Source organism: Oncorhynchus mykiss, chromosome 32 (assembly GCF_013265735.2).
Source record: "Oncorhynchus mykiss isolate Arlee chromosome 32, USDA_OmykA_1.1, whole genome shotgun sequence".
NCBI lineage: Eukaryota > Metazoa > Chordata > Actinopteri > Salmoniformes > Salmonidae > Oncorhynchus > Oncorhynchus mykiss.
In genome coordinates this window covers 28,883,149-28,908,362 of record NC_050572.1, presented here as the reverse complement: position 1 = coordinate 28,908,362, position 25,214 = coordinate 28,883,149, and the positions used below count along the sequence as shown (strand labels likewise).

The following is a 25,214-nucleotide window of genomic DNA, read 5'->3' as shown; positions in this document are numbered from 1 at the left end:
TGTTGCTATGGCAGCTGTCGAAAATAGTCAATTATTGTCAGCTCGTGCTTACATGGTGTGCTTCTTCATGCAATGGCATCAGTTGGAGCATATCCATGCCACAACGAAAGCTTGTGAGTGTATTGCTGATGTTTTTTTCTTGAGATATAAGATCTGTTCTCTCAGTGATTACATTTTCTGCTCATAATGGGCTCTTTGCATTGCCATCTCTTCCTTTCTCCTGTCTCACCGTTCCACTACAGTTTCATTTGGTGGGGCCGCGGGCACCTGTAAGGTGCGCACTGTTTTGGCTTTTTTGACATCTGAGGTGTAGTTTCAGACTGAGGCTCAGAATCCGAAAAGTAATCATCAGAGATGTCAATGGTTAATTTCTTCCCCACCATCTGAGTCGTTTTCATTTGGATTTTGTAGCAACGCTAATGCAGCACATGCATCCATTCGTCTTGGTCTTCTTGCCGTTATAAATTCTGCATACTCTCACTGTGTAGGCCAGAGTAGACTGATAAAACTGCGTGGATTTGGTGGACTGATATAGGGTAAGTGCCATTTTGAGATTATAACTAGAATATACTAATACAATAGAATGGCAAGCCCTGTTCTTCATTCACAATTGGTGATTACATAATTCTGCATCATTCTTCCCCTCTCATCAACTCATCCATTCTCCTCTTTATCCCCCATCATACTTTACTTCATTTATCTGTCGTTATTTGTGTGAAACGAGTTGAGGTTCAGTTTCGAGGCAATTATTGGGGTGATTATCAACTGGGCACGGCACCTTCATGTTGGGAGAAGGAGGGGAGCAGGCCCTACTGTCGGGAGAAGGAGTGGCATTGTGGGAAAACCATTCAAAAAATGACATTCCCCTTCTAAATCTGTTCATCACTCCAGTTCTGTTTGTGATATTAGATTCTAACATCCACAGTGTGTTATATAGACTTATTTAGGACAAGTCAAGGACGGCATGGGGCATGACTTTAAGAATAAATAAATTCATGAGCAGTTCAAATGACTGCTTTAACGGTTCTAGTGTTAACTGACTTCAACGATACTTCAAAGTTGCCATGTTCTCGGGTTGTACTTGGCAATCAACTGTTGCTATTACTTTCCTCATTATTCAACGGATGCATGTGCAATGTGTTGGCACAAAATAGCTGCCAGGTGGTGGCTCAGTTGCCAAACATACCATACATTTCAGATGACTGACTTCAAAGTTCCCTCCATAGAAGGCCATTGGTTGGCTTACATTACGGTTTTACTTCACTTGGAACTGTCAAACAGACATTAGAATTGTGTACTGTCTGTACAATTATAGATACGTTTAATTGTCCTCTGAGAAGGAACTTGTTTTTCAAAGCCTTGTACAGTGCCTTCAGAAGGTATTCATACCCCTTGACTTAGTCCACATTGTGTTGTTAAAGCCTGCATTTAAAATGGATTACATATGTTTTTATCACCCATCTATACACAATACAATTTTTTTTAAAAACAACATTTTATTGAAAATGAAAGAGAAATCTCATTTAACATAAGTATTAACACCCCTGAATCAATACTTTATAATACTAACCTAGGCAGCGATTACAGCTGTGAGTTTTTCTGGGTAAGTCTCGAAGAGCTTTCCACACCTGGATTGTGCAACCTGCACATGATTTTTTAATTTATTCTTCAAGCTCTGTCATTGCTAGACAACCAGTAGATTTAAGTCAAAACGGTATCTCAGCCATATCAGGAATATTCACTGTCTTTTTGGTAAGCATCTCCAATGTAGATTTGGTTTTGTGTTTTAGGTTGTTGTCTTTCCGAAAAGGTGAATTCATCTCCCAGTGTCTGGTGGAAAACAAGACTGAACCAGGTTTTCCTCTAGGAATTTTCCGTTGCTTAGCTCCATTTAGTTAATTTCTTTATCCTGAAAAACACCCCAGTCCTTAACGATTACAAGCATACCCATAACATGATACAGCCACCCACTCTGCGTGAAAATATGGAGAGTGGTACTCCATAATGTATTGGATTTGCCCCAAACATAACACTTTGTATTCAGCACAAAAAGTGAATTGCTTTGCCACCTTTTTTACAGTATTACTTTGATGCCTTGTTGAAAACAGGATGCACGGTTTTGGAATATATTTTATTCTGTACAGGCTTCCTTTTCACTCTGTCAATTAGGTTAGTATTGTGGAGTAACTACAATGTTGATACATCCTCAGTTTTCTTAGCCATAAGGGAAAGGGTATACCTAGTCAGTTGCACAACTGAATGCATTCAACGGAAATGTGTCTTCCACATGCCTTAATCAACGGGTGTCTTAATAGATGTCCACATCATCATGGGATTTGAATCAGCAGCCTTTCGGTTACTGGCCCAAAGCACTCATCTGCTAGGCTACCTGCTGCCCCTCTGTAACTGTTATAAAAATCAGCATTGGCCTCATTGGGAAATCCCTGTGCGGTTTCCTTCCTCTCTGGCAACTGACGTAGGAAGGACGGCCTGCATCTTTGTTGTGACTCACTGTATTGATACACCATCTAAAGTGTAATTAATAACTTCACCATGCTCAAATGGATATTCAATGTATGCCTTTTTTCTACCAATAGAAACCTTCTACCTTTGCAAGGCAAAGAAGGGCATCTTCCTGGTATTTGTGGTTGATTCTGTGTTTGAAATTCACTGCTCGACTGAGGGACTTTACAATTATCTGTATGTGTGGGGTACAGAGATGAGGTAGTCATTCAAAAATAATGTAAAACATAATTCCACTTTGACATTATTGGGTGTAGGCCATTGACAACAAATCTAAATGTAATCTATTTTAAATACAGGGGTGTGAATACTTTCTGAAGGCACTGTGGCTACATTTACACAAACAGCAAACCGTTAACTCATCATCACCCAAACATTGATTGACATGTACAGTTGTCCAGTTTCCACCCTACACACAGTAGTCCTCAGTGTGGGTATCATGTGTATGTTTATGAATTTGAAGTGGCTGTCAACCCCTAGGCTAATGTTTCTCTCATGGAATGTCATTCCTTGAGCACTATATCATAGAAGGTTTTATATGCATTTGAAATGTCATTGGGTGCTTATGATTCTTTATTTAGAGTGTGGCTTTAATAAGGTACATTTTGTTTTAGCTTGCCCGCCCATATGGAAAAGAATCATAAACATCTAATCTTGTATGGCAGAAGAAAGTAATTTGTACAAAAAAAATCTAAGTATCTGGTAAGATTTTGATATGTTTTGCCATATGTTAGTGGTTCTCAAACCTCTGCCCGGGGACCCCCAGCTTTTCCATGTATTTGATCTATTCCAGAGCTAGCACAGCAGATTCAACTCGTCGCTGATCATCAAGCCCTTGAATAGATGAATCAGGTGATCTAGTTTAGAGCTACAATAAAATTGGGAAATGTCTGAGCAACAACGATTATTATAAGAAAAGTGTATGTTCTCACCGTTATTGTTGGTTTCACATTGTTTTTATTAGACAATACATAAAAAATCATGATAATTACTATCAGAAATGTTTTATATTTTAATATACGAGTTTGCATGGTTAAAAAAGCAATAGGCTGGGCAGCACCTCCTACTGGACAGTTGATTTACCTACAGCTATCCCTTTGGTCCCCCATCCAGGGTTCTAACCAAGCCCTGCTTAGTTTTTATATTTGTCACTGGATACTACCAATGTGCTCTCAAGATAATCTTAACAGATACTTATTAGATTACTTATTAGATTTTTGTAAAAAATACTCTTCTTCTGCCATACAAGATTCTTGTTTACATTTTCATGATTCTTTTTGTATTAATCTTGTTTGTGTATTTGCTGCCATGTGTAATACTTTGTTAGATTCTTCCATATCTTGTCCGTGTGGGCGGCGATGTGACTTTAGGCCCAATGGAATGGTCTAAAATGTGAACTCGACCCACCCTGTCACAGGTGAGCTGAAATGAACGCACCATACATTTTGTTAAGGCACTGATGCTGTATTGTCTCCATTTGTGTCTCCCAGTGGATAGGCTGAGTGAGCTACTGCTGGGCTCCACCTTTGCAGTGCCTCTGCCCTGCAGTTTCAACGGTCACCCGAACCACACGGGAGCACTAGTGATCAGTGAGTTACTCCTCTATGCCATTAAATGACAAGGCTTATAGTAGTCTAGTCTCCATAGCACTGTGAGCGATGACCACTGATGACCGTTGTTTGTTTGTAGATGGCCAGGAGGTGGTTCTCAATGGAATGCACGGGTGCCCAGCAGCAAAGGTAAAGGTCTTAATAATAATGATTATATTATTATAATAATAATAATAACATGGTCATTTAGTGTGGTCTACCAGGCTTAGAACCAAGGTACCCATGCACCACAATAATGTTTTAGCTCGCTGAGCTAAAGCCAAGTCCTTAGCTCGGGAAGCTAACAGAATTCTTCAGGTCCCAGGCAAGATTACTCATTGTGAGCATGGTTCACATGGGGGAATCAAATCAAGGTGTAGACTAACAGGGAAATGCTTACTGACGGGCCCTTCCCAAAAATGCGGAGAGAAAAAAATATAAATAGTAGAAAAATAATAACACGAGGTATAAATACACAATGTGTAACAATGACTTGGCTATATACACGGGGTACCAGTACCAAGTCGATGTGCAGGGTTACGAGGTAATTGAGGTAGATATGTACATCTAGGTAGGGATAGTGACTAGGCGGCAGGATAGATAATAAACAGTAACAGCAGTGTATGTGATGATTCAAAAGTGGTCAATGCAGATAGTCTGGGAAGCTATTGGTTAACTAATTAAGTAACTATTTATGGCTTAGGGGTAGAAGCTGTTCAGGGTCCTGTTAGTTCCAGACTTGGTGCATTGGTAACGCTTGCCTTGCGGTAGCAGAGAACAGTCTATGACATGGGTGGCTGGAGTCTTTGAAAATGTTTTGGGCCTTGCTCTGACACCTTTTATAGATGTTCTGGATGGCAGGGAGCTCGGCCGTACTCACTACCCTCTGTAGCGCCTTGCGTTCGGGTGCCAATCAGTTGCCATACCAAGCAGTGAAGCATCCATGCCAAGTCTTTTCAGCCTCCTGAGGGGAAGAGGCATTGTCATGCCCTCTTCACTACTGTGTTGGTGTTTGTGTACCTTGATAATTCCTTAGTGATGTGGACCCCGAGGAACTTGAAGCTCTAGACCTGCTCCACTACAGCCCCGTCAATGGGGGTGGGAACGCCCCTCCGTTACCTGTAGTCCACGATCAGCTCCTTTTGTGTTGCTGACATTGAGGGAGAGGTTGTTGTCCTGGAACCACATTGTAAGGTCTCTGACCTCCCTATTGGCTGTTTAATCCCAGGGTCCTTAGCTTGGAGGGCACTATGGTGTTGAACGCTGAGCAGTAGTTAATGAACAGCATTCTCATGTAGGTGTTCCTTTTGTCCAGGTGGGGGAGGGCAATAGAGATTGCGTCATCTGTGGATCTGTTGGGGCAGTGTGTAAATCGAAGTGATGGTGTTGATGTGAGCCATGACCAACCTTTCAAAGCATTTCATGGCTACAGATGTGAGCAATAGTCATTTAGACAGGTTACATTGGCGTTCTTGGGCAGAGGGATAATAATGGTGGTCTGCTTGAAACATAAAAAAATGTAGTCCGAATTCTTGTTTGAATCTTTGCGATACCCAGTTCAATCATCATGAGCTGTTTGAATGAACATTTCTAAAGGCTTTCCCAAAAAACCTTCCCAATTAAATGTTGACTGCAAAGTAGGCCTACCTGGCAGAATGATATCATGATGAGGCATTTATTTTGCAAACTCTGCCATCACATGAATCCTATACTGTACATTGTATAGTACCAAAAAAAACACTAGCTAAACACAATGGTCCCTAGTTGTGAAATTTAATTAACGGAAAACTACACCCACCAAAAATTAATTTCAAATGTTTTATTGTTCCCAGACATCAAAGTGGTCTCGTGGTGTGGTTTAAGCATTTTATGTGGACTTAGAACATCAAATGTTAGTGGATTTTTGAGAATGAAAATCTGGGAAAACTCTGAAACCTGGAAAAATCTAACTGGGAAAACAGAATTTACCAGTGCCCTACAACTGTGACTGTCCAAAATTGCTAACAATTACTCTTTTTGAGATTGCGCACCAAACAATCAATGTAAATCTGATATTGTCAAGTTCAAATGTAATTTTGTGTAGGTCATTATTGGCTACTTGCTCAGGCCGCACATTAAATATAACATTTAAAAGATTTGTGCATCGTCCGCTTTCACATTGGCACCGGCCCGATGTGCCACAGGCAAATTTACCTGGATGTCAAGCCAAGGGCATGCTACTTTAAAAGGTGGCTAGTCATTATTAGCCTGGTTCTGTATGGAATACAGGTACATTATAGGACACGGGTCAGGTCATTATTGGTGTGACCAAATCATGTGCTGATGCCATCAACTGAAAAAGTTGGTAGCACTAGTGCCACCAGTGGAAAAAAACGAGTGCCTGAGTGAAAAGGTTTGGGAACCAGTGCATTAGGCTATTTACAATGGATAACAAAAATAGTTTCAGTCCAATTTCTGTTTGGTGCCTAATGAACATGCCTAATGCTTTATGTTTGAAGTTTCAAGTGAAGGCTTCTGTTATCTGAGTCTTCCGCTCTCTGAGTTATTATAGCTTGACAGCTCTGTTTCAAACAGTGCCGTGGAGTATCCATGGCAACGTCCATTTTTCCAATCACTATTCTTTTATGGAGCCTGTTTGACAACTCTCTTCTGAAATGTCATGACAATAATAGGAAAGTTTCACAATGAAGCCTACTGGTTTACTTAGACAAATATTCATTAACTGCAAAAGTTGAAAAGTACACTGAACAAAAATATCAACGCAACATGTAAAGTGTTGGTTTCATGAACTGAAATAAAATATCCCAGAAATGTTCCATATGCACAAAAAGTGTATTTCTCTCCAATATTGTGGACACATTTGTTTACATCCTTTTTAGTGATCATTTCTCCTTTGTCAAGATAATCCATCCACCTGACAGGTGTGGCATGTCAAGAAGCTGATTAAACAGCATGATCATTAAACAGGTGCATCTTGTGCTGGGACAATAAAAGGCCACCCTAAAATGTGCAGTTTTGTCACACAACACAATGCCACCGATGTCTCATGTTTTGAGGGAGCGTGCAATTGGCATGCTGACTGCAGGAATGTCCAGCAGAGCTCATTCCAGATAATTTAATGTTCTGAAACAAAGATGAAATTGTCCCAGTTATTCCATGGCTTGCATTCTCACCAGACATGTCCCCAATTGAGCATGTTTGGGATGTTCCGGATCGACGTGTACGAAAGCATGTTCCAGTTTCCGCCGAAATCCAGCGACTTCGCACAGCCATTGAAAAGGAGTGGGACAACATTCCATAGGCCACAATCAACAGCCAGATCAACTCTATGTGAAGGAGATGTGTCGCGCTGCATTAGACAAAAGGTGGTCACACCAGATACTGACTGTTTTTCTGAGCCGCAACCCTACTTATTTTTTAAAGTTATCTGTGACCAACAGATGCATATCTGTATTCCCAGTCATGTGAAATCCATAGATTAGGGCCTAATGAATATATTTTAATTGACTGATTTCCTTATATGAACTGTAACTTCGTGAAATCTTAAAATGTTGCGTTTATATTTTTGTTCAGTATAGTTTGTTAAACATTTTTCACCACCGAAGGAATTGAATTTCTCTTGTGATATGAAGCAATTCTATAATACAATCAATCAGTGAGTCATTTGCTTCATTTAATGGAATTTTGAATTTCAAAAGACAGAAACCAAGTGATATGAGGATCAAACAGATATTTTTGTTTAAAAGTATTTTAGTTTACTGTATTATGTTTGCATGAAACTCTTCTCAGTTTAGCTCTGTGGCATTAATTGGTGTTTCGTTTATTTAATTTATTCTTACACCAATTAATCTGATATTGCTTTCTGACATGTTGTGAATAAACAATAGTTTATTCACAACAATTGTCAAATATAGTGTTGATTTAAGTGTATAATATTTCAAATTTCCCAGGACTGGAATGGGAATCAGGCTGGAGATAGGCCCCCAACCGAGGTACAGTAGTAAATGTTCACTCAATCTCATAAGGAACTACTGTCACTTTATCCGTACATGGCTAACTAGCTAAGAGAACCCACTGAAATATTTGGCTGGAGATGGCGGGAGGTTGTGTTTGTTTTGTTTTGTGTGTGTGTGTGTGTGTGTGTGTGTGTGTGTATATCTAATATAGCCTATTATCATGAGTAATGGTGTTGGTATTTGCTCTTGATTGTGTTGAAATACTATTTCTTGTATTCACTGATGGTGTGTTTTTCAGGAAGTGTATCAGAGGCTGGTCAACCTTAGTGCCCACCTTCATGCCCTCCAGGTCAGTGGATGCATCTCTTTGTACCAGACCTGAGTCAAATACAATTGTCAAATATTCTTTATTTAGCTGAGTTTGCATTTTCTGGACTATTTCATTTGTTTTAATGTGCCGAGAAGCTCAAGTATTTCAGCGTATTTTGCATAATATTTGACCCAGGTCTCTCATATATTTACTGTGGAGGTTACAGTAGGACGTACCAACTGATGTAGAATTTAGTTAGTTACAGTAGACCTGCTTAGGTTTCTGCTTGTTTTAATCTGCTTGAATAGTAATGTTATATTTTCCTTCCATTATCTCACAGTTAACAAAATAAATGTATTTTCTATTGTGGCATCTATAAATGTATCCAGATTCTTTTTTAAATAAGTTTTATATAGGATTAGCCATGTCTAGAATACAGTATATTCATATAAAGTGGATGAAATGGTATGTAAACATTATTAAAGTGACCAGTAGTCTCTAAGGTGCAGGGTAGAGTACCGGGTGGTAGCCGGCTAGAACAGTGACTAAGTTCAGGGCGGAGGCCGTCTAGTGGTGACTGTTTAACAGTCTGATTGCCTGGAGATAGAAGCTGTTTCTCAAACCCTCAAACTCTCCTCATATCTCCCTTCATTCCCTTCTATCTTACACTCGTTCTCCTCTCCCAGGGCACTGTGATCAAGCAGGACTCCATCCTGGAGCTCTGCCTGCGCTCTGATGGCCCGCCAGTTGATGCCCCGACCACGCCCACAGGACGGGTGTGGCGCTCCCTGTCACGTGACGCAGGCATGGCCGAGGCCAGCACGGGGGCGGCCATTGGGGAGCTGGCCCTGCTCCAGAGGCAACACAGCCTCCTGCAGGAGGAGCTGGGTAGGCTGCGGGGGGCCGATGGCCGCCTGAGGGATAGCGAAAAAGCCCGAGCCCAGCTGGAGAGGCAGGTCCGCGACATGAAGGTCCACAGTACCACCGTGTTTGACAGTGTGGGACCTGCAGGCTCAGAGCAGGTAGACCTACTCACTGGCACTGTGGGTAGTTGCACTTAGCTTAACTATAGGGGGATGCACTGATTCTTAGCCCGCTCATTGTTGTAGATGAGAATCTGAAAGATGGGAATATGCTCTCACTCAACTGAGTTGAGTTAATATAGGTTATACATTAGCCAAATATAGAAATGAATTGTCCGTAGGTGTTACAATCTGATTTGGTTTGTCGTTCCACTTAACACTTGTCATCTTGCCTAGGCTCCACCCCTTCGTAAAGCAAGTGAAACCAACGCGGACACCAAATTGGCCAGCCAAGAGTCAATCGAGCATTTGGAGGGGCATCAGGATGGCAGTGATGTGGAGGTGACATCAGATGAGGAGGAGGAGGAGGAGAAGGAGGCCAAAGCGTCACCACGCTCCGAGAGTCCCCGAGGTGTGTAAATCTTACGTTTGGCATGTCTCTTGATGGAATAAGATGAGTTTTGGGCAACCCTTCCCCCTCTTGTTCCATGCTGGCTGAAAACCTAGCTAGCCAGTTACTAGCTAACACCAGACACCGATGAATGCGGAAACCTATAAGTATCTTTGCCTTTGATGAATAGGAGAAACCTCTAATTTGCTGACACACTGCAGTAACATTTTGGCACCAGGGGCCGGTTGCACCAGCCTTTGTAAAAAAAAAAAAAAAAATGTTTAAAGTTGGTCATAAATACTAGATTGGGCCTAGCTATGTCCGACGTTGTGATCAGAATTTACACATGTTGCACTAACCAAAAATAAGACTCGGCGTAGCTAAATCCGACGTAAGCAGTGCTCATTCATAAGATTAGAAGATTCAAAGTGACTGTTGCTAGGCAGCGGTCATTGCTTACCTACAATCAGTTTACAAAAGTAAATAATGGGATAGCTACCATATTTGGCGCAAATGGAAGCCCATAAAATAAAATACAACTTTTCAGAGACTGAAATAAGACTTAGAGCTGTATAACAAACATGTATAGAAATTCTAACAGTTAAATTGAATAGCACTGCTACAAACAGGGGAAAAGACCTAAACCTGGAAGTAGTACATGAGTAGACTGCTTGGCTGCAGGTCAGTGGAAGAGGTGTGCAAGAAATGGAAAGATTCATGACATTCACACCCCTTAATTTTTTTTCTATATTCTGTAACAACCTGAATTTAAAATGGATTCAATTGAGATGTTTTGTTACTGGCCTACACACAATACCCCATAATGTCAAAGTGAATTTGTTAATTAAAAATTAAAAGCTGCTATGTCTTGAGTCAATAATTATTCAACCCCTTTGTTATGGCAAGCCTAAATAATTTCAGAAGTAAAAATGTGCTGAATAAGTCACATTAAGGACTCATCTCTGTACCTCACACATACAAATATTTGTAAGGTCCCCCAGTTGAGCAGTGAATTTCAAACACAGAGTCAACCACAAAGACCAGGGATGTTTTCCAATGCCTCACAAAGAAGGGCACCTATTGGTAGTTGGGTAAAAATGTAATAAAAAGCCGACATTGAATATTCCTTTGAGCATGGTGAAGTTATTACACTTTGAACGGTGTAGCAATACACCCAGTCATATTTATGTAAAATCAATATTTCTGTATTTCATTTGCAATACAAAAATGTCTAAAACATGTTTTCAATTTGTCATTATGGTGTATTGTTTTTTTTAATCATCCATTTTGAATTCAGGCTGTAACACAACAAAATGTGGAATAAGTCCAGGTGTATGAATACTTTCTGAACCCACTGTTAATGTGAAATGGTAAAAAGGGGCGTGGCTTCATAGTGCATTTAAGATGGGTCTAAAACCGTCAGTCATATTTACTTGAGCCATATTTAATTTAACATAAAATATGTTCGGGAAATGGGCTATATATCATAAGTCTGTTATAGCAAATACAAATAACAAATACTTAAAAATATATATATATAGAGATATTGTACATTTCATTCAACCATACATTTTCTTTGGACGGGCCAGGAGGTATTCTATGGTAGGGCGGGCCAGGCTCCCTAAGGCCTGCCTTCAACGCCGGCCCTGCTGTAGATGCTTTAGTGTTGTTCATGTCAGGGCTTTCAGAACAGAGTCATTCTGTTCTAACAGCAAAAAGCAGCAATATACAAAATATAAAGAAATGTAACATTCCCTAGAGGGGATATCCCCACTGCAGTATCATTATACAGAGATGTGCTTTAGCAGAGATGAGCTCACCTCTGTCCCCTCAATAATGCTAATGCAAGCCCACACACAGTTTTATATAACACATCGATTTTGTGATGAGGCACAAACTCTCTTTCTGACACACACACACACACACACACACAAACACACCATCGCTGCCCTTCTCACATCATGTTCTCTCTATGTGCGCGTGCGAACACCTCACATCCCGCTGCTTCTGTCAGTGTTAGGTGTGTGGGTGGAGATGTCTTTCCAGACCTAGTACTCAGCTCACTTATTCTACTCCCTGATGAGAAATTACAGTGCTGGTGTCTCTACTCTCCACAATTTAATATATATATATATATATATATATATATATATATATATATATATATATATATATATATGTATATATATATATATATATATATATATGTATAGCTGAAATTAAGAGAGAGGCTAGCATCCAAGATGACTAATGCTAAAAGCACATTAACGTATTTGCCAGAAAAGGAACGCACTACACCAATGATCTGCAGACCAACGAAACAAAAGCGAGTACAGTACCATTCAAGTTTGTATGAAAATAACCTGTTTGCCACTATTCTAAAGAGTCTGTGATTAACAACTATCTATGGCATTTATAATAAAGGCCATGTGTTTTTTTGCAACTTTGATGTACATTTTTAATTGGCTAATTGTCTCTTTACTCAGATCTTCAGGACATTCCAGAGGAGAGCGAAGCCACAGCAGAACTACCACGAGAGCCTGACGTGTCACATTGCTAATGACCCTCCAGAAACAAAGACTGGACCCCACCTCCCCTACTCTCAAAAATAGGCCGAAGAGAACAGGAGAACTGAACTTGAAATAGTCTTCCTCTTTTTACACTAAAAAGGAAGTATCATATTAATTTTCAAATATAGATCTATATATTTGTTCTGTGGCTTTTGCTTTACAGTACACGACCAGTGGCAATATGTGACTTTACGTTATACATCTTTCGTATTTCTTGCTTGGGATTATTTGGATATGTACTGCTCCGTTTTGGAATCGATGCTGGACCAATGAGGGCCTATTAGAGTGGCGTGAATAACAGGAAGGGAGTTATGCAATGGTGATATTCCAAAGAAGAATATGCAAGAAATGGACAGCAAATATAAAAGCAGGGAATGGATAACCAAATATGATGGGTTTTTGTCTATTTAGGTGAATGGAATACTAAATTAATGACATTGGTTGGATAGCTGCTATTGTGCATTCGGATGTTGGATGCGGACGTATGTAGGTGGCTGTTTGTGCCGGGACACACACAGAAACACAAATATGACACACAGACACAAACATGCACAAACACACACACAGTCATACGCGCTCACACACACACTTGAGTCCTTTACATTTCCATAATTAGGGTGATCTAATTCTCAACGCTGTTTATGATGCTAATGATTTGTTTATTTATTCTTCCGTCCTTCATTATTTAAGCAGGTAAGTTAAGACCTCAAGCATTAGTGACTGTATAAGAAGTAGAGGTAGCACTGTATTTTACTCTAATTCTCATGTTTTTATTTAGAAACCTTGGGGATTCTTCGTCTCAAATATAGGAAAGTGACAATTGTTAACAATTCATTTCAAGTAGTTACCAGAATGAATTTTGTAGTTACTAAGTAAATACCTGGCAATAAGGGAGAATGAAATAAAGTTTTATCTAAATGGACAAAAGAATGCATCACTACAGGTGCATCTACATATAAGCAGTGTAGTTTAAAAGTTGAACTCCAGTGGACTTGGTCGACTATATAAAAAAATTAAAAAGCTGTCAATATTGCTTTGGTTTTCATCTTTACAAAGAAAAGGCCGATATGTTGGAAAATGGAACAAGGACAATGCGCCATGTCATCCATTTTGAGATGCCTTGAGGGATAGGGGAATTCAACTTTTTTGCCAACATGGAAATATAAAATGGAGTCTTCTCTGTTAAGGACTAAACAAGTGACTTTGGAGACTATTTTTGAGCAACGGCCAGCCGAGCAACCATTATATTTGCCTTTACATTGTTTTGAAACTAAAATGCTTTAATTGACACTTTCTTGTTGTAATTTCTTGTCATCTGTTAATTTGACTATTGTACCATATGTTGCTGGCTTGCAGAGTGTGTATAAATTTGGCTGAAAATGACAAAGGCAATGATTTTGTGTATGTCTTTGATGAGGAAACTACTGTATTCAATTGCGGTTTACAGAAAGCCATACTAAAGATATGAATGTCAAATCCAAAAGTTTTGCCTCCAGTTGTTTTAATATTAAAGTTATAGTGTCAATAGGCATAGTTGTGCATCGATGACATATCCACTTGTTTTTGACAAGTTCTTACTATACCCTGTGCTGGTGTAAAGGTCATATCTTCCTGATTTGTGCTCCACATCACTTGGGCCCTCTGTCAAAACAACAGATGGTGTAGTAATGAAGACTTATTTCCACAATTGATCATACCCCTGACACAAACTGTTAAGGTAAGTGTGTTGGCATTATGCCTATCCTAATTGGAAGTATGCCTAGGTGAAGGTTTGTGACAGTTGTCATGACTGTTTGACATCTGTATGTCAGTGTTAGGTAGTCCTTGTGATGAAAAGGTCCAAAGAAGTGTTATCGACAGTTGCTCTTACCTGAAGCATTACCACTGCATGCTGGTAATCAAATCTATCTCAGCTTTAAAGTGGCACATTGTACAGACCAATCAAAATCATGGATACCAAAGCTCATCATATCAGACTTTGACGATCCCCTTAGTATGTCAATCCAATTCGGTGGTAAAAAAGCAGCTGTCTTTTGGGAGGGACTGAGCTCAAGTATCCCACTGTCTCACACTCTGTAGGCTGACACCGCTTCCCCAAATACTTCCCCCTAAACCCCTCACGATGGCTTAATGCCTTTACCGAAACATCAGGTCAAACCGATCAAACCCCAAAACACTTACTACTCCTTCTCCATCTCTTTTCCCTTTTAACCTTTTTAACTTCCTCTATACAATTTTGTATTCATTTCCTCTCCCATCTGTCACCATCTCTGACCCTCTTACTCTCGTTTTCTCTTACAGTTGTCTCATCTCCATGAGAAGTTGTTTCTGGACAGGTTCTATCTCCTCTCTTCGGCATCTCTTAATTTCTCTTTCTCCCTCCCTTTTCCTCCCTTTCACAGTCTAAACCTGGACACAATGTTGACCATGTGACATGTATTCTCTCTGTTCTCCCATCGCTAACCCTCTCACTCTTGTCCACTACTTCTCTCTTTCTCTCTAGCTATATACAGTGCCTTGCGAAAGTATTCGGCCCCCTTGAACTTTGCGACCTTTTGCCACATTTCAGGCTTCAAACATAAAGATATAAAACTGTATTTTTTTGTGAAGAATCAACAACAAGTGGGACACAATCATGAAGTGGAACGACATTTATGGGATATTTCAAACTTTTTTAACAAATCAATAACTGAAAAATTGGGCGTGCAAAATTATTCAGCCCCTTTACTTTCAGTGCAGCAAACTCTCTCCAGAAGTTCAGTGAGGATCTCTGAATGATCCAATGTTGACCTAAATGACTAATGATGATAAATACAATCCACCTGTGTGTAATCAAGTCTCCGTATAAATGCACCTGCACTGTGATAGTCTGAGGTCCGTTAAAAGCGCAGAGAGCATCATGAAGAACAAGGAACACACCAGGCAGGTCCGAGATATTGTTGTGAAGAAGTTTAAAGCCGTATTTGGATACAAAAAGATTTCCCAAGCTTTAAACATCCCAAGGAGCACTGTGCAAGCGATAATATTGAAATGGAAGGAGTATCAGACCACTGCAAATCTACCAAGACCTGGCCGTCCCTCTAAACTTTCAGCTCATACAAGGAGAAGACTGATCAGAGATGCAGCCAAGAGGCCCATGATCACTCTGGATGAACTGCAGAGATCTACAGCTGAGGTGGGAGACTCTGTCCATAGGACAACAATCAGTCGTATATTGCACAAATCTGGCCTTTATGGAAGAGTGGCAAGAAGAAAGCTATTTCTTAAAGATATCCATAAAAAGTGTCATTTAAAGTTTGCCACAAGCCACCTGGGAGACACACCAAACATGTGGAAGAAAATGCTCTGGTCAGATGAAACCAAAATTGAACTTTTTGGCAACAATGCAAAACGTTATGTTTGGCGTAAAAGCAACACAGCTGAACACACCATCCCCACTGTCAAACATGGTGGTGGCAGCATCATGGTTTGGGCCTGCTTTTCTTCAGCAGGGACAGGGAAGATGGTTAAAATTGATGGGAAGATGGATGGAGCCAAATACAGGACCATTCTGGAAGAAAACCTGATGGAGTCTGCAAAAGACCTGAGACTGGGACGGAGATTTGTCTTCCAACAAGACAATGATCCAAAACATAAAGCAAAATCTACAATGGAATGGATCAAAAATAAACATATCCAGGTGTTAGAATGGCCAAGTCAAAGTCCAGACCTGAATCCAATCGAGAATCTGTGGAAAGAACTGAAAACTGCTGTTCACAAATGCTCTCCATCCAACCTCACTGAGCTTGAGCTGTTTTGCAAGGAGGAATGGGAAAAAATGTCAGTCTCTCGATGTGCAAAACTGAGAGACATACCCCAAGCGACTTACAGCTGTAATCGCAGCAAAAGGTGGCGCTACAAAGTATTAACTTAAGGGGACTGAATAATTTTGCACGCCCAATTTTTCAGTTATTGATTTGTTAAAAAAGTTTGAAATATCCAATAAATGTCGTTCCACTTCATGATTGTGTCCCACTTGTTGTTGATTCTTCACAAAAAAATACAGTTTTATATCTTTATGTTTGAAGCCTGAAATGTGGCAAAAGGTCGCAAAGTTCAAGGGGGCCGAATACTTTCGCAAGGCACTGTATATCTATCCCTCTTTGTTTCTTTCTATCCCTCCCTCCCTAATCCTAGGGACAATGTCATCCAAGTAACATGTATAAATATCCCCATAGCTGGCATAGTGGTCGCCCCCTAAATGGGCTGCCCCGCCTGCAGCCCATTTATCATTGGAATTTCCCAACGTTGGGGATGCCATGGCACTGTAAGCCCAGACAAGCTCCGGTGGTCCAGGAGAGGAGCAAGGGGAGTGGGGTTACCGGGAAGCTGTACTGTACCTCTTTCCCTTCCTCCCCACCATGTCTCTTTCTTTTATTTTCCTCCTGCACTTAAATAATCGCCTGATTTATAGTATTCGTAAAGTTTTAGGTAGGTCACAGTACATCCAAACTGGCTTAAATTGTTCTTACATTTAACAAGTGTGGCAACTATTAGAAGAGTTAGAAACCTTGGATGTGACCTCAGGCCTAGCTAAGGCCTACCATGGACGTGACCTCAGCACTAAAACTAAGGCCTATTTTCAATTAGGTCAAGCGTTAACTGGAGATAGCCGACACCCGCATAGCTGATGTTTTGGCTGTAACCTTTTATTTAACTAGGCAAGTCAGTTAAGAACACATTCTTATTTACAATGACGGCCTACCGGGGAACAGTGGGTTAACTGCCTTTTTCAGGGGCAGAATGACAGATTTTTACCTTGTCAGCTCGAGGATTAGTTCCAGCAACCTTTCGGTTACTGGCCCAACGCTCTGACCGCTAGGCTACCTGCCTCCCCAGTGTAACTGCTTGGAGTTGGAAAATCAGTGAGAAGCTGCTCTTGATAATTGTCAGGAAGCCACACCCATCTCACTCACGTTTTATGTTCAGAACTAGGAAGTGTAGGCTAAATAGAAAAAATGACGCTCAAATTGAAAATCATAAAACAAATGAGGAATTATATCAACCTGATCGAGGTGTAGATTTAATCTCACACCTCTAGTGCACGAACTTTGGCTGCACGGCGTTGCATTAAAATAAATCCCAAGCAGCCAATGTCCGCTTTAGGTATAATGCTGCTTGGGGATTTGACGTGTATGTCGGCTAAAGCGCATCTGACTGATTGAATCGGGCCCTAAGTTTTTTTTAACTTTTCCACCTTGATCTAACCTCTGACCTTTAACCTAACATTAGCTAACATTAACTAATCTAACATTAAAATAGAAAGGCATCTCTCTTTCAGTCACTATCTTTGGCTGTCAAGTTTATGTTTAAGAGCGTTGGAGTTTGCAGTAAGGGTGTCAGGCACATGAGCAGGTGTTGCTGAACTGTTATAAGAGTTATGAAGTAGTACAAGTTTATGACCTCAATGTTTACTCTGCCATGATTCTTTAGAATAAGTTGTTGAGATGAAGTGCTTTCTCCTTGTTAGCATGTTTAGCGTTTCATGTCTAAATGATCCCAGTGTCTAAAATGAATTGTTTAGTTCAATAAAGTTACTTTTTAAGATGATTTGGACATGCTTATATCGGGGACATTGACTTGCATTGGTTTTTGGCAAGAAATGCGAAACATTTTAGCGTTTGGAGACAGTGGCCAGGTAAAAACCAAAGGATAGATTGCTGTCTTGTCAATATAATCCTTATAGGGTAACCAACTCAATATGTAATTTGGATGAATAAGACAAGGTACTACTGTTTGGTGGTTTTGTTGCCAAGGTTGTAATTTCAAACACTGAAGCTAACTAATATTTTCAACAATTTAAGGTGTGCCCAGAGCTATGCTATCGGGGTTTCCTGATTTGTTATGGGAGTGCCCACTACCCTGCACCCCTAGACACCTCTGTAATTCGAACCCTGTGTGTGTGCATGCATGCGTGTTTGGAAGACAAAAAAAACAACTGTTTCTTTTGTTTTATGACAGCATCTGCCTAATCCTCTATGCCCCACTCTCATTGTCCTTCTCTATATTTCTCTCTCCCACCATCTCACTTTTTATTACTAAAAGCCCACACAGCAGGAAACGTACAATATATGTTAAATATGTCAAAGAAAATGACAGCTGACACAGGAAGACAGAGGGAATTGGATGGGTACTTGGGGACCAGGCTTTCTTTCTGCCGGTAGAAGTTGCCCGTATGCACAGATCTAGAATCCGCTTGCGTTCCCCAAACCTGATCTTAACCATCAGGGGAACAACGCAACATCAAAGTACGTTCATCCTACTTTGCTTTATTATGGAGAGGGAGGATCAGTAGATCACTTTGAAGAATGACGCTTTAAAGTGAGTTGAGTTGGGTGGAGCCAGAAGGCTAAAGTGGGAGGTACATGTTTGTGGGTGTGGCCATCTACACTTGGGGATATATATGTTCTCTGTCTATCCATGAGTTTGGTCTCTCCTCTGCTCTTTCTCCCTCCTTCCTTCTCTCCCTCTCCTGTTCCACTGAGTTGACCAGACTTGACTGTCCTGCACCCTTTACCCTCCCTCAGTCAAAAAGCCCCAAAAACCTTTAAAAATGGAGGCAGTCAAGAAGAAGATGCTTATGTTGAAGCTGGATAAGGAGAATGCTCTGGACGCGGCAGAACAAGCCGATACTGACAAGAAGGCAGCCGAGGAGAGGAGCAAGCAGGTGGGCCAACAACATTAAAGAGAAGGGAGGGGCTCTATCATGGATAGGAACATGGACACCTTGAGCGGTCAAGGAGCCTATTATAGGCTACTACTACCCTAGGGAGCAAAACTGGTTACAATGACGTAATTTATTTTGCGTCATGGTCAGGTTGTATATTTATTGTACAAGGACGTTTTTTCCGAAGTCTTTTTAGTGACCAGAAAAAGACGTGTGGCTGTGTCATAAATGGCATCCTAGTCCCTATGTATAACACTACTTCTGACCAGAGCCCTGTTTGTATTGTCTGTACAAGTAGAAATCCAATTAACCGCCAGAAAATGTCATTTTAACGTCCCATGACAAATTTTGCCCACTGGGACGGATGGGGGGTGGAAGTCTTGAAAGGTGAAATAGCTTATAGGTTTCCATGATGTGGCTGTGTTATTGAAAATGGTCAGCGGTAGTCATCTGCTTAGATATAACTCAGTTACAACCCCTTGGCCTGTCATTGTTAAAAGTTTAAAAAGTTCATAAGTAATTAGTCAAAATGTGAAATGTTAAACCGATATTGCAATATACTGGTTAGTGAAAGAGTCATCTCACCTGCTTTTCTAGATGTGTTTGTAACAGATTTGTGTATATATATATATATATATATATATATATATATATATATATATATATATATATATATATATATATATATACTTGTAAGGGTTTTATTTTACATTCCAGTGATTTAATGTATTATTCTTGAAAATGAGAACAAAAGTTCATGACATTACTCTAAATACTAGAGGTTAGGATATGGTTAAGAATAGGACCGAGTTAACTGGACTCAACAACTGAATCCAAAGTGAACCCTGTCCAGGAAAAAAAAAAACACTGGAAAATTCAAAACCATGCCAAGACAACTTGATAGAAACTTTAGACCATATTTCTCTCATTAGCAAGGCCAGACAGGCTGTCTGTCAAGGCTGGAGTGGTTTAGCTAGTGATCTCTCCACTGAGAAATTGTGAAGAGCTAGACACTAGGATGGAATACGACAGTGGATCCATTCACTGAGTGATTGTCCATCCAGAGGTAGTATTTATATCTAGATGGCGTTGAAGTGGAACCACGCCAGGCCTGTCATCAGGCTTTAGGTTATTTGTGACAAGAGGACAGGTGAGGCGGCTGCAGAGACGGGTTCAAATAGTATTTGTTTTCTTTCAAATACTTTAAAAAAATCTTGCCTGGCGCAATGGAGCCAATGGAATAGTCTCAAAAGTGTAAAACCGGCCCATGTGCCACCCCAGGAAGGCTCAATCAAATGCTCAAAGTATTTTAAAGAAGAAAACTACTATTTGAACCCAGGCTTGGGTGACAGTCAAGATGCCTTGATGAATGGATATGGACAGGGCTATGAGGCTATCAGTTAACAAATACTATTTTCACACTAATGAGCCGAGCTTTACTGTGCTGGCCTGGTTATGTATCCACCATAGTTGCTTGAACCTTGTTGAAAAGGTCAAGGTGAAAAGAAAATGTCAGAGTCAGCACAGTACGACTCAGGTCCGCACCATAGTGTGATAAGAGTGTGCAAATCTCACGCGCCCTTTCTCCATCTCTCTTTCCTCTTCTTGCCCTCCCTCCTCCTCTCACTCTCTCTCTCTCAGCACGAGGATGAGTTGCTGCAGATGCAAAAGAAGCTGAAGGGAACTGAGGATGAGCTGGACAAATACTCTGAGGCCTTGAAGGATGCCCAGGAGAAATTGGAGGTTGCGGACAAGAAGGCCGCAGATGTAAGTGTGTTGTGTTCTTCCTAGGTCTTACATGAAGTATTATGAGGACAAAAGTATTACGAGGACAATAGTATTACGAGGACAATGTGTTTCGGAGGACGCATGTCTCTCGACCTTTGCCTCTTCAGAGTCCGTACAGAAGATGCAGCGATGAGACAAGACTGTAATTACCAATTTGATTCCACGAAATTGGGGAGAAACATGGGTAGTCAGATGCTTTAGTAAGTCACAAATAAGAGCTTTGAACATGGAGCGATGCAGGTTCTGTGCAGGTACCCATTAAGCATTTAGCAAGCTTGAAGGCACCAAAAGCCTCATACATGCTCATAGTACATACTGTATGTCAAAGCAAACACACTTGTACTATGACACCACTTCCAGCAGCATCTGGTCTCCTATCCAGGGACCAACCAGGATCAACCCTGCTTAGCTTCAGAGGCAAGCCAGCAGTTGGATGCAGGGTGGTACTGACCACAGGAGGTTAAACCTGGTGCCTAGTGTCTCTCCCCTCCCACCCATTCTTCTCATTCCCTCCGGTCACCGATCCACAGCTGCTGCTGTTTTATCCACATATTCTGACCATGATGTCATCCAGTCGAACTGTGACTATCACACTAATCATGCTACCATTTTAGGGACAATAATCATCGATATTCTCACTAGAGTTTGTCAAGTCTGGTCCTGGGGACCAGGCTTTTGTTCCAGCCCAGCACTAACACATCTGATTTAACTAATCAATAAGCCCTTGAGTTGCATCAGGAGTGCTAGTGCTGGGCTAAAACAAAAGCTTGTACACCCTGTTAGTCCAAAGGAACAGGTTTGAAAAACCCCGGATCTAGTTGCTGTTATGTTACTAGCGATAGAAACTCAAGACACTAACCATCTCCAAAGTCATCAGAGCAACAGATACTATAACCATTCTGACTTTCTGAACAACACATGACATTTGGATTCACGAGCCATAGTGCCTTTACCCATACATTGCCAATGTTTTAGTTAAGTCAAGGAGTATGTGAAAACCACAGAGCCCTGCATGTTTCTGGGATGATAACTTAGTGACAGTTTTTGACTGACACTTTTAGTCCTCTTTGGTGACAGTTAATTTTGAGCAGTAAACCGCTGGAGTTAAGGGTTAACCCTCATGCTAGGAAGCTAAGATACAATTCAAAGGTTTGGTTTTCATGCTAATTTTGGATAGTGCACACAGGCTGTACTATCTGAACGCTCCCCAAAGAAAGGAATAGAATATAACAGACTTTTTCTTGTCAATTTGCACAGATATTGTTATTTTTGCTGTGACACTAAATACAAACATAACAGACTGGGAGCAGGACAGGGTCAGCCACAGAGCAGCGCCCCTGGAGAAGTTTGGGGATTAAGGGCTTTGCTCAAGGGCACAGTTGCTGTAGATGGCATGTGAGTTATTGATGCCAGCAATCCTCTAGTTGCCAGGCCACTTTTTCCACTGGGATTTGAACCTCCCATTTACCAACCTCCCTCTCTAACCTTGAGGCTATCAAGGCCAAGACTATACTTGGGTTGCCAATCTCATCCGAGTCCCCTCCCCCTTTCTATTTCTTTACTGTTCTCTTCCTCTAGTTGTTTAGGTGTCTTTTTCTCATTCTACAATTTCCCTTGCATTCCCTTTGTCTCTGTAATTCTCTCTCTTCCCTCTCTCTGTATTTCCCCTAGTTGACTGTAATGAAGTGCTTTTCTCCGGACTCTAGATATAGAACAAACAGCAGCTGTCATCATAATAATTTTCCTCAATAGGAAGAATGCATGGAATGACCATGTTAAAATACCAGAGGAGCTTAGGTGTGTTGCAGTAAATAGGTCTTGTGGTGCCATGGAGTGATGATTACCCAATGACTCGTATGGCCAAGGTCATTACGGGTGTTATGTGCTCTTGTCTGGTCAGCCTGCCCTACGCTGTCTGTACAGTTATGTGGCAAAATCATGTGACTGTGCGTGTGTGAGCTTCAACATTGCGTTTAATGGTCTGAAAGGGGGACAGAATGGGTCATAACAGAAATACCAGAGGAGGGGGATGTACAGCTCAACATTTGAGTTCAAATGTTTCATATGAAATGACAGTACAGAATGTCACCTTTTCATTTGAGGGTATTTTCATACATTATCTTTTAGAAATGAAAACACTTTATATCTTGCCCCCCCCCCCCCCCCCCCCCCATTCGAAGATGTCATAAGTGTTTGGACAAATTGCAATCATACTGTATTAAAGTAGTCAAAGGTGTAGTATTTGGTCACATATTCCTAGCACACATTGTCTACTCTACAAACTTGATGGATGGATATGCAGTTTGTTTAGGTTGTGTTTCGGATAATGTTTTGCTCAAAATGAATGGTGAAAAATGTCTTATGTAATTTTTGAGTAAATGTTATTGTAAATAAGAATAGATATTTTTTAACACTTCTACATTAATGCGGATGCTACCTTGATTACGGATAATCGTGAATGAATCATGAATAATGACAATCATACCCCCAAAATCATGAATAAAGATCATACCCCAAGAAAACGCTAACCTCCCATGTTATCGGTAATGGTGAGAAGATAGCATATTTTGTTGTAGCCTCTAAACGGCATCTCACTTGCCATTACTCATGGTTGATTCATGATTTTTCTTAATCATGGAATTATTCGGATTCATTTAGAAGTGTTCAGAAACATCTTATCTACTCACTTAGAAAGAAAATTACTCCAGTCATCATTCACCGTTCAGTTACTATTGGGCAAAGCATAGCACAACCAAAACAAACTGCAATTGTATACAAAATGGTTGTAGTCACAAGCTTAATGTAGTCATTGCGTGCAAGAAATATGTCCAAATACCTCTGATTTCTTCACATGGGTGGAACCAGATACATAAAGTGATTTCATTTCTAAACGGTAAAACAGATATGTATAAAAAAATACCTCAAATAAAAGGTGACATTATGTACTGTCGTCTCATGAAACATTTGATCTCAAATCCAAAATGCTGGAGTATAGAGCCAAATGTAACATTTTTGCTTCTGTCCATACGAAGGGGAGTGTTCTTTTGCCTGGCTACCCATACACCTTACTATATACCACATCCACGGACATTCGTTTTTTTCTCCGCAATGAGTCTGGATCTGAGGACCTCCCCGACCCTACACCAAATGCGAACACATTCGGGCAGTCTTATTGGTCCAGAAAGCGATAGGTTGGACCAGAGCTAGAACACTCTTGGGTAAAGCAGCGGTTTGAAAATTAGTCATTGGCGTTGATACTCTGATTTGGTTAGAGACAATCCCTAATTACTTTGTTTTGTACAACTCCCCTCGTGCCCCTCATCACCAGAAATGACTTCAATGGTGGCATCCTCAGACTAATTAAAGTATGTAGCGAACGACAGAGCAGTCGAAGAATTTAGGGTGCATTGTCAGGATACATGTATTTAGGTTGACCCCCGCCTTCTTTCCCCTATAGCTGGTTATGTCCTAAATATCTTCCCCAGAATAGAATCATTGTTGCATAGAGACAACTAGATCAACATGAAGCAATAGTGTCAAAGAGATTAGTGAAGGGCATTTATCCCTGCAGTGTATTCAGATCTCTCCAAATGTTGCTCTGCACTGTGTGTGTGTTTGTGACTGTGTGTGCTTTTTTCCCTGTGGTCCTCTTGCGTGTGTGCGTGCGTGCGAGTGTGTGTGTGTGTGTGTGTGTCGTTTCCAGTGTTACTGAGTCTCAGAGGAGTCAGAGTTCTAAACAGTTGGGACAGACCTCTCTTTAACCTACGTGGACCTTCTGCCTCTCTCCACATGCTCGGGATTAGCGTCATAATAAGCAACGCTAAAGGACAGTTTTATGACTGCCTGAGGATGCCTAGCTCCTTATGCTCTTGTATTAAATCAAGGGTACCCAGCTTTCAGCAAGAGGATAAAGAGCAACTCAATCTTCGAACATTAAGGAGCTCTCAAAGCTCCGGTCTTTCAGCAGCACTACTTAGCCAGCAGCTAATGGCTAAAACTAATGTCCATTCAACTCCTGCTGAAGGCATAGTTTAGCATGCAGTATTTACTAACAGCTAACACATTTTAGCATGTAGGCTACCGCTATGCCCTTTCTTACCATGATAACTCCTGCTAACAAATTGTGGCTGAAATCTAGGTCTAGGAAATCTAGGTCTAGATGTATCCTAAATTTTCCTCTGTGTCCAATTCACTAAGACCTTAAAATGGTCCACACACAAGGAAAAAGTTGCAAAGAATGCGCAACAGAGCCCCCCCCCCCAAATCCTCAAACAGTTCTACAGTTGCACCATTGAGAGCATCTTGACTGGCTGCATCACTGCTTGTATGGCAACTGCACTGCCCTCACTACAGAGGGTG

At 40.8% G+C, this 25,214-nt stretch overlaps 2 protein-coding genes across 10 annotated transcripts in view; both read left to right on the top strand.

Moving 5' to 3' along the window:
• Positions 1-13,547, top strand: part of LOC110488222 (rho guanine nucleotide exchange factor 2) — a 67,307-nt gene extending 53,760 nt beyond the window's left edge. For 5 of the 6 annotated variants that reach the window (XM_036971836.1, XM_036971835.1, XM_036971840.1 and 2 more), the window contains 7 exons: positions 4,014-4,112; positions 4,213-4,262; positions 8,063-8,104; positions 8,367-8,417; positions 9,065-9,400; positions 9,638-9,812; positions 12,278-13,547. In XM_036971836.1, coding sequence (XP_036827731.1) covers positions 4,014-4,112; positions 4,213-4,262; positions 8,063-8,104; positions 8,367-8,417; positions 9,065-9,400; positions 9,638-9,812; positions 12,278-12,351 — 827 coding nt within the window. In that variant the 3' untranslated portion in view covers positions 12,352-13,547. The remainder of the gene's footprint in view (positions 1-4,013; positions 4,113-4,212; positions 4,263-8,062; positions 8,105-8,366; positions 8,418-9,064; positions 9,401-9,637; positions 9,813-12,277) is intronic. The other variant, XM_036971838.1, reaches the window with a different exon arrangement.
• A 5,262-nt stretch (positions 13,548-18,809) lies between these two features.
• Positions 18,810-25,214, top strand: part of LOC110488220 (tropomyosin alpha-3 chain) — a 36,363-nt gene continuing 29,958 nt past the window's right edge. For all 4 annotated transcript variants that reach the window (XM_021560345.2, XM_021560348.2, XM_021560344.2 and 1 more), the window contains exons 1-2: positions 18,810-19,067; positions 20,709-20,834. In XM_021560345.2, the coding sequence (XP_021416020.1) occupies positions 18,954-19,067; positions 20,709-20,834 (240 nt within the window). In that variant the 5' untranslated portion in view covers positions 18,810-18,953. The remainder of the gene's footprint in view (positions 19,068-20,708; positions 20,835-25,214) is intronic.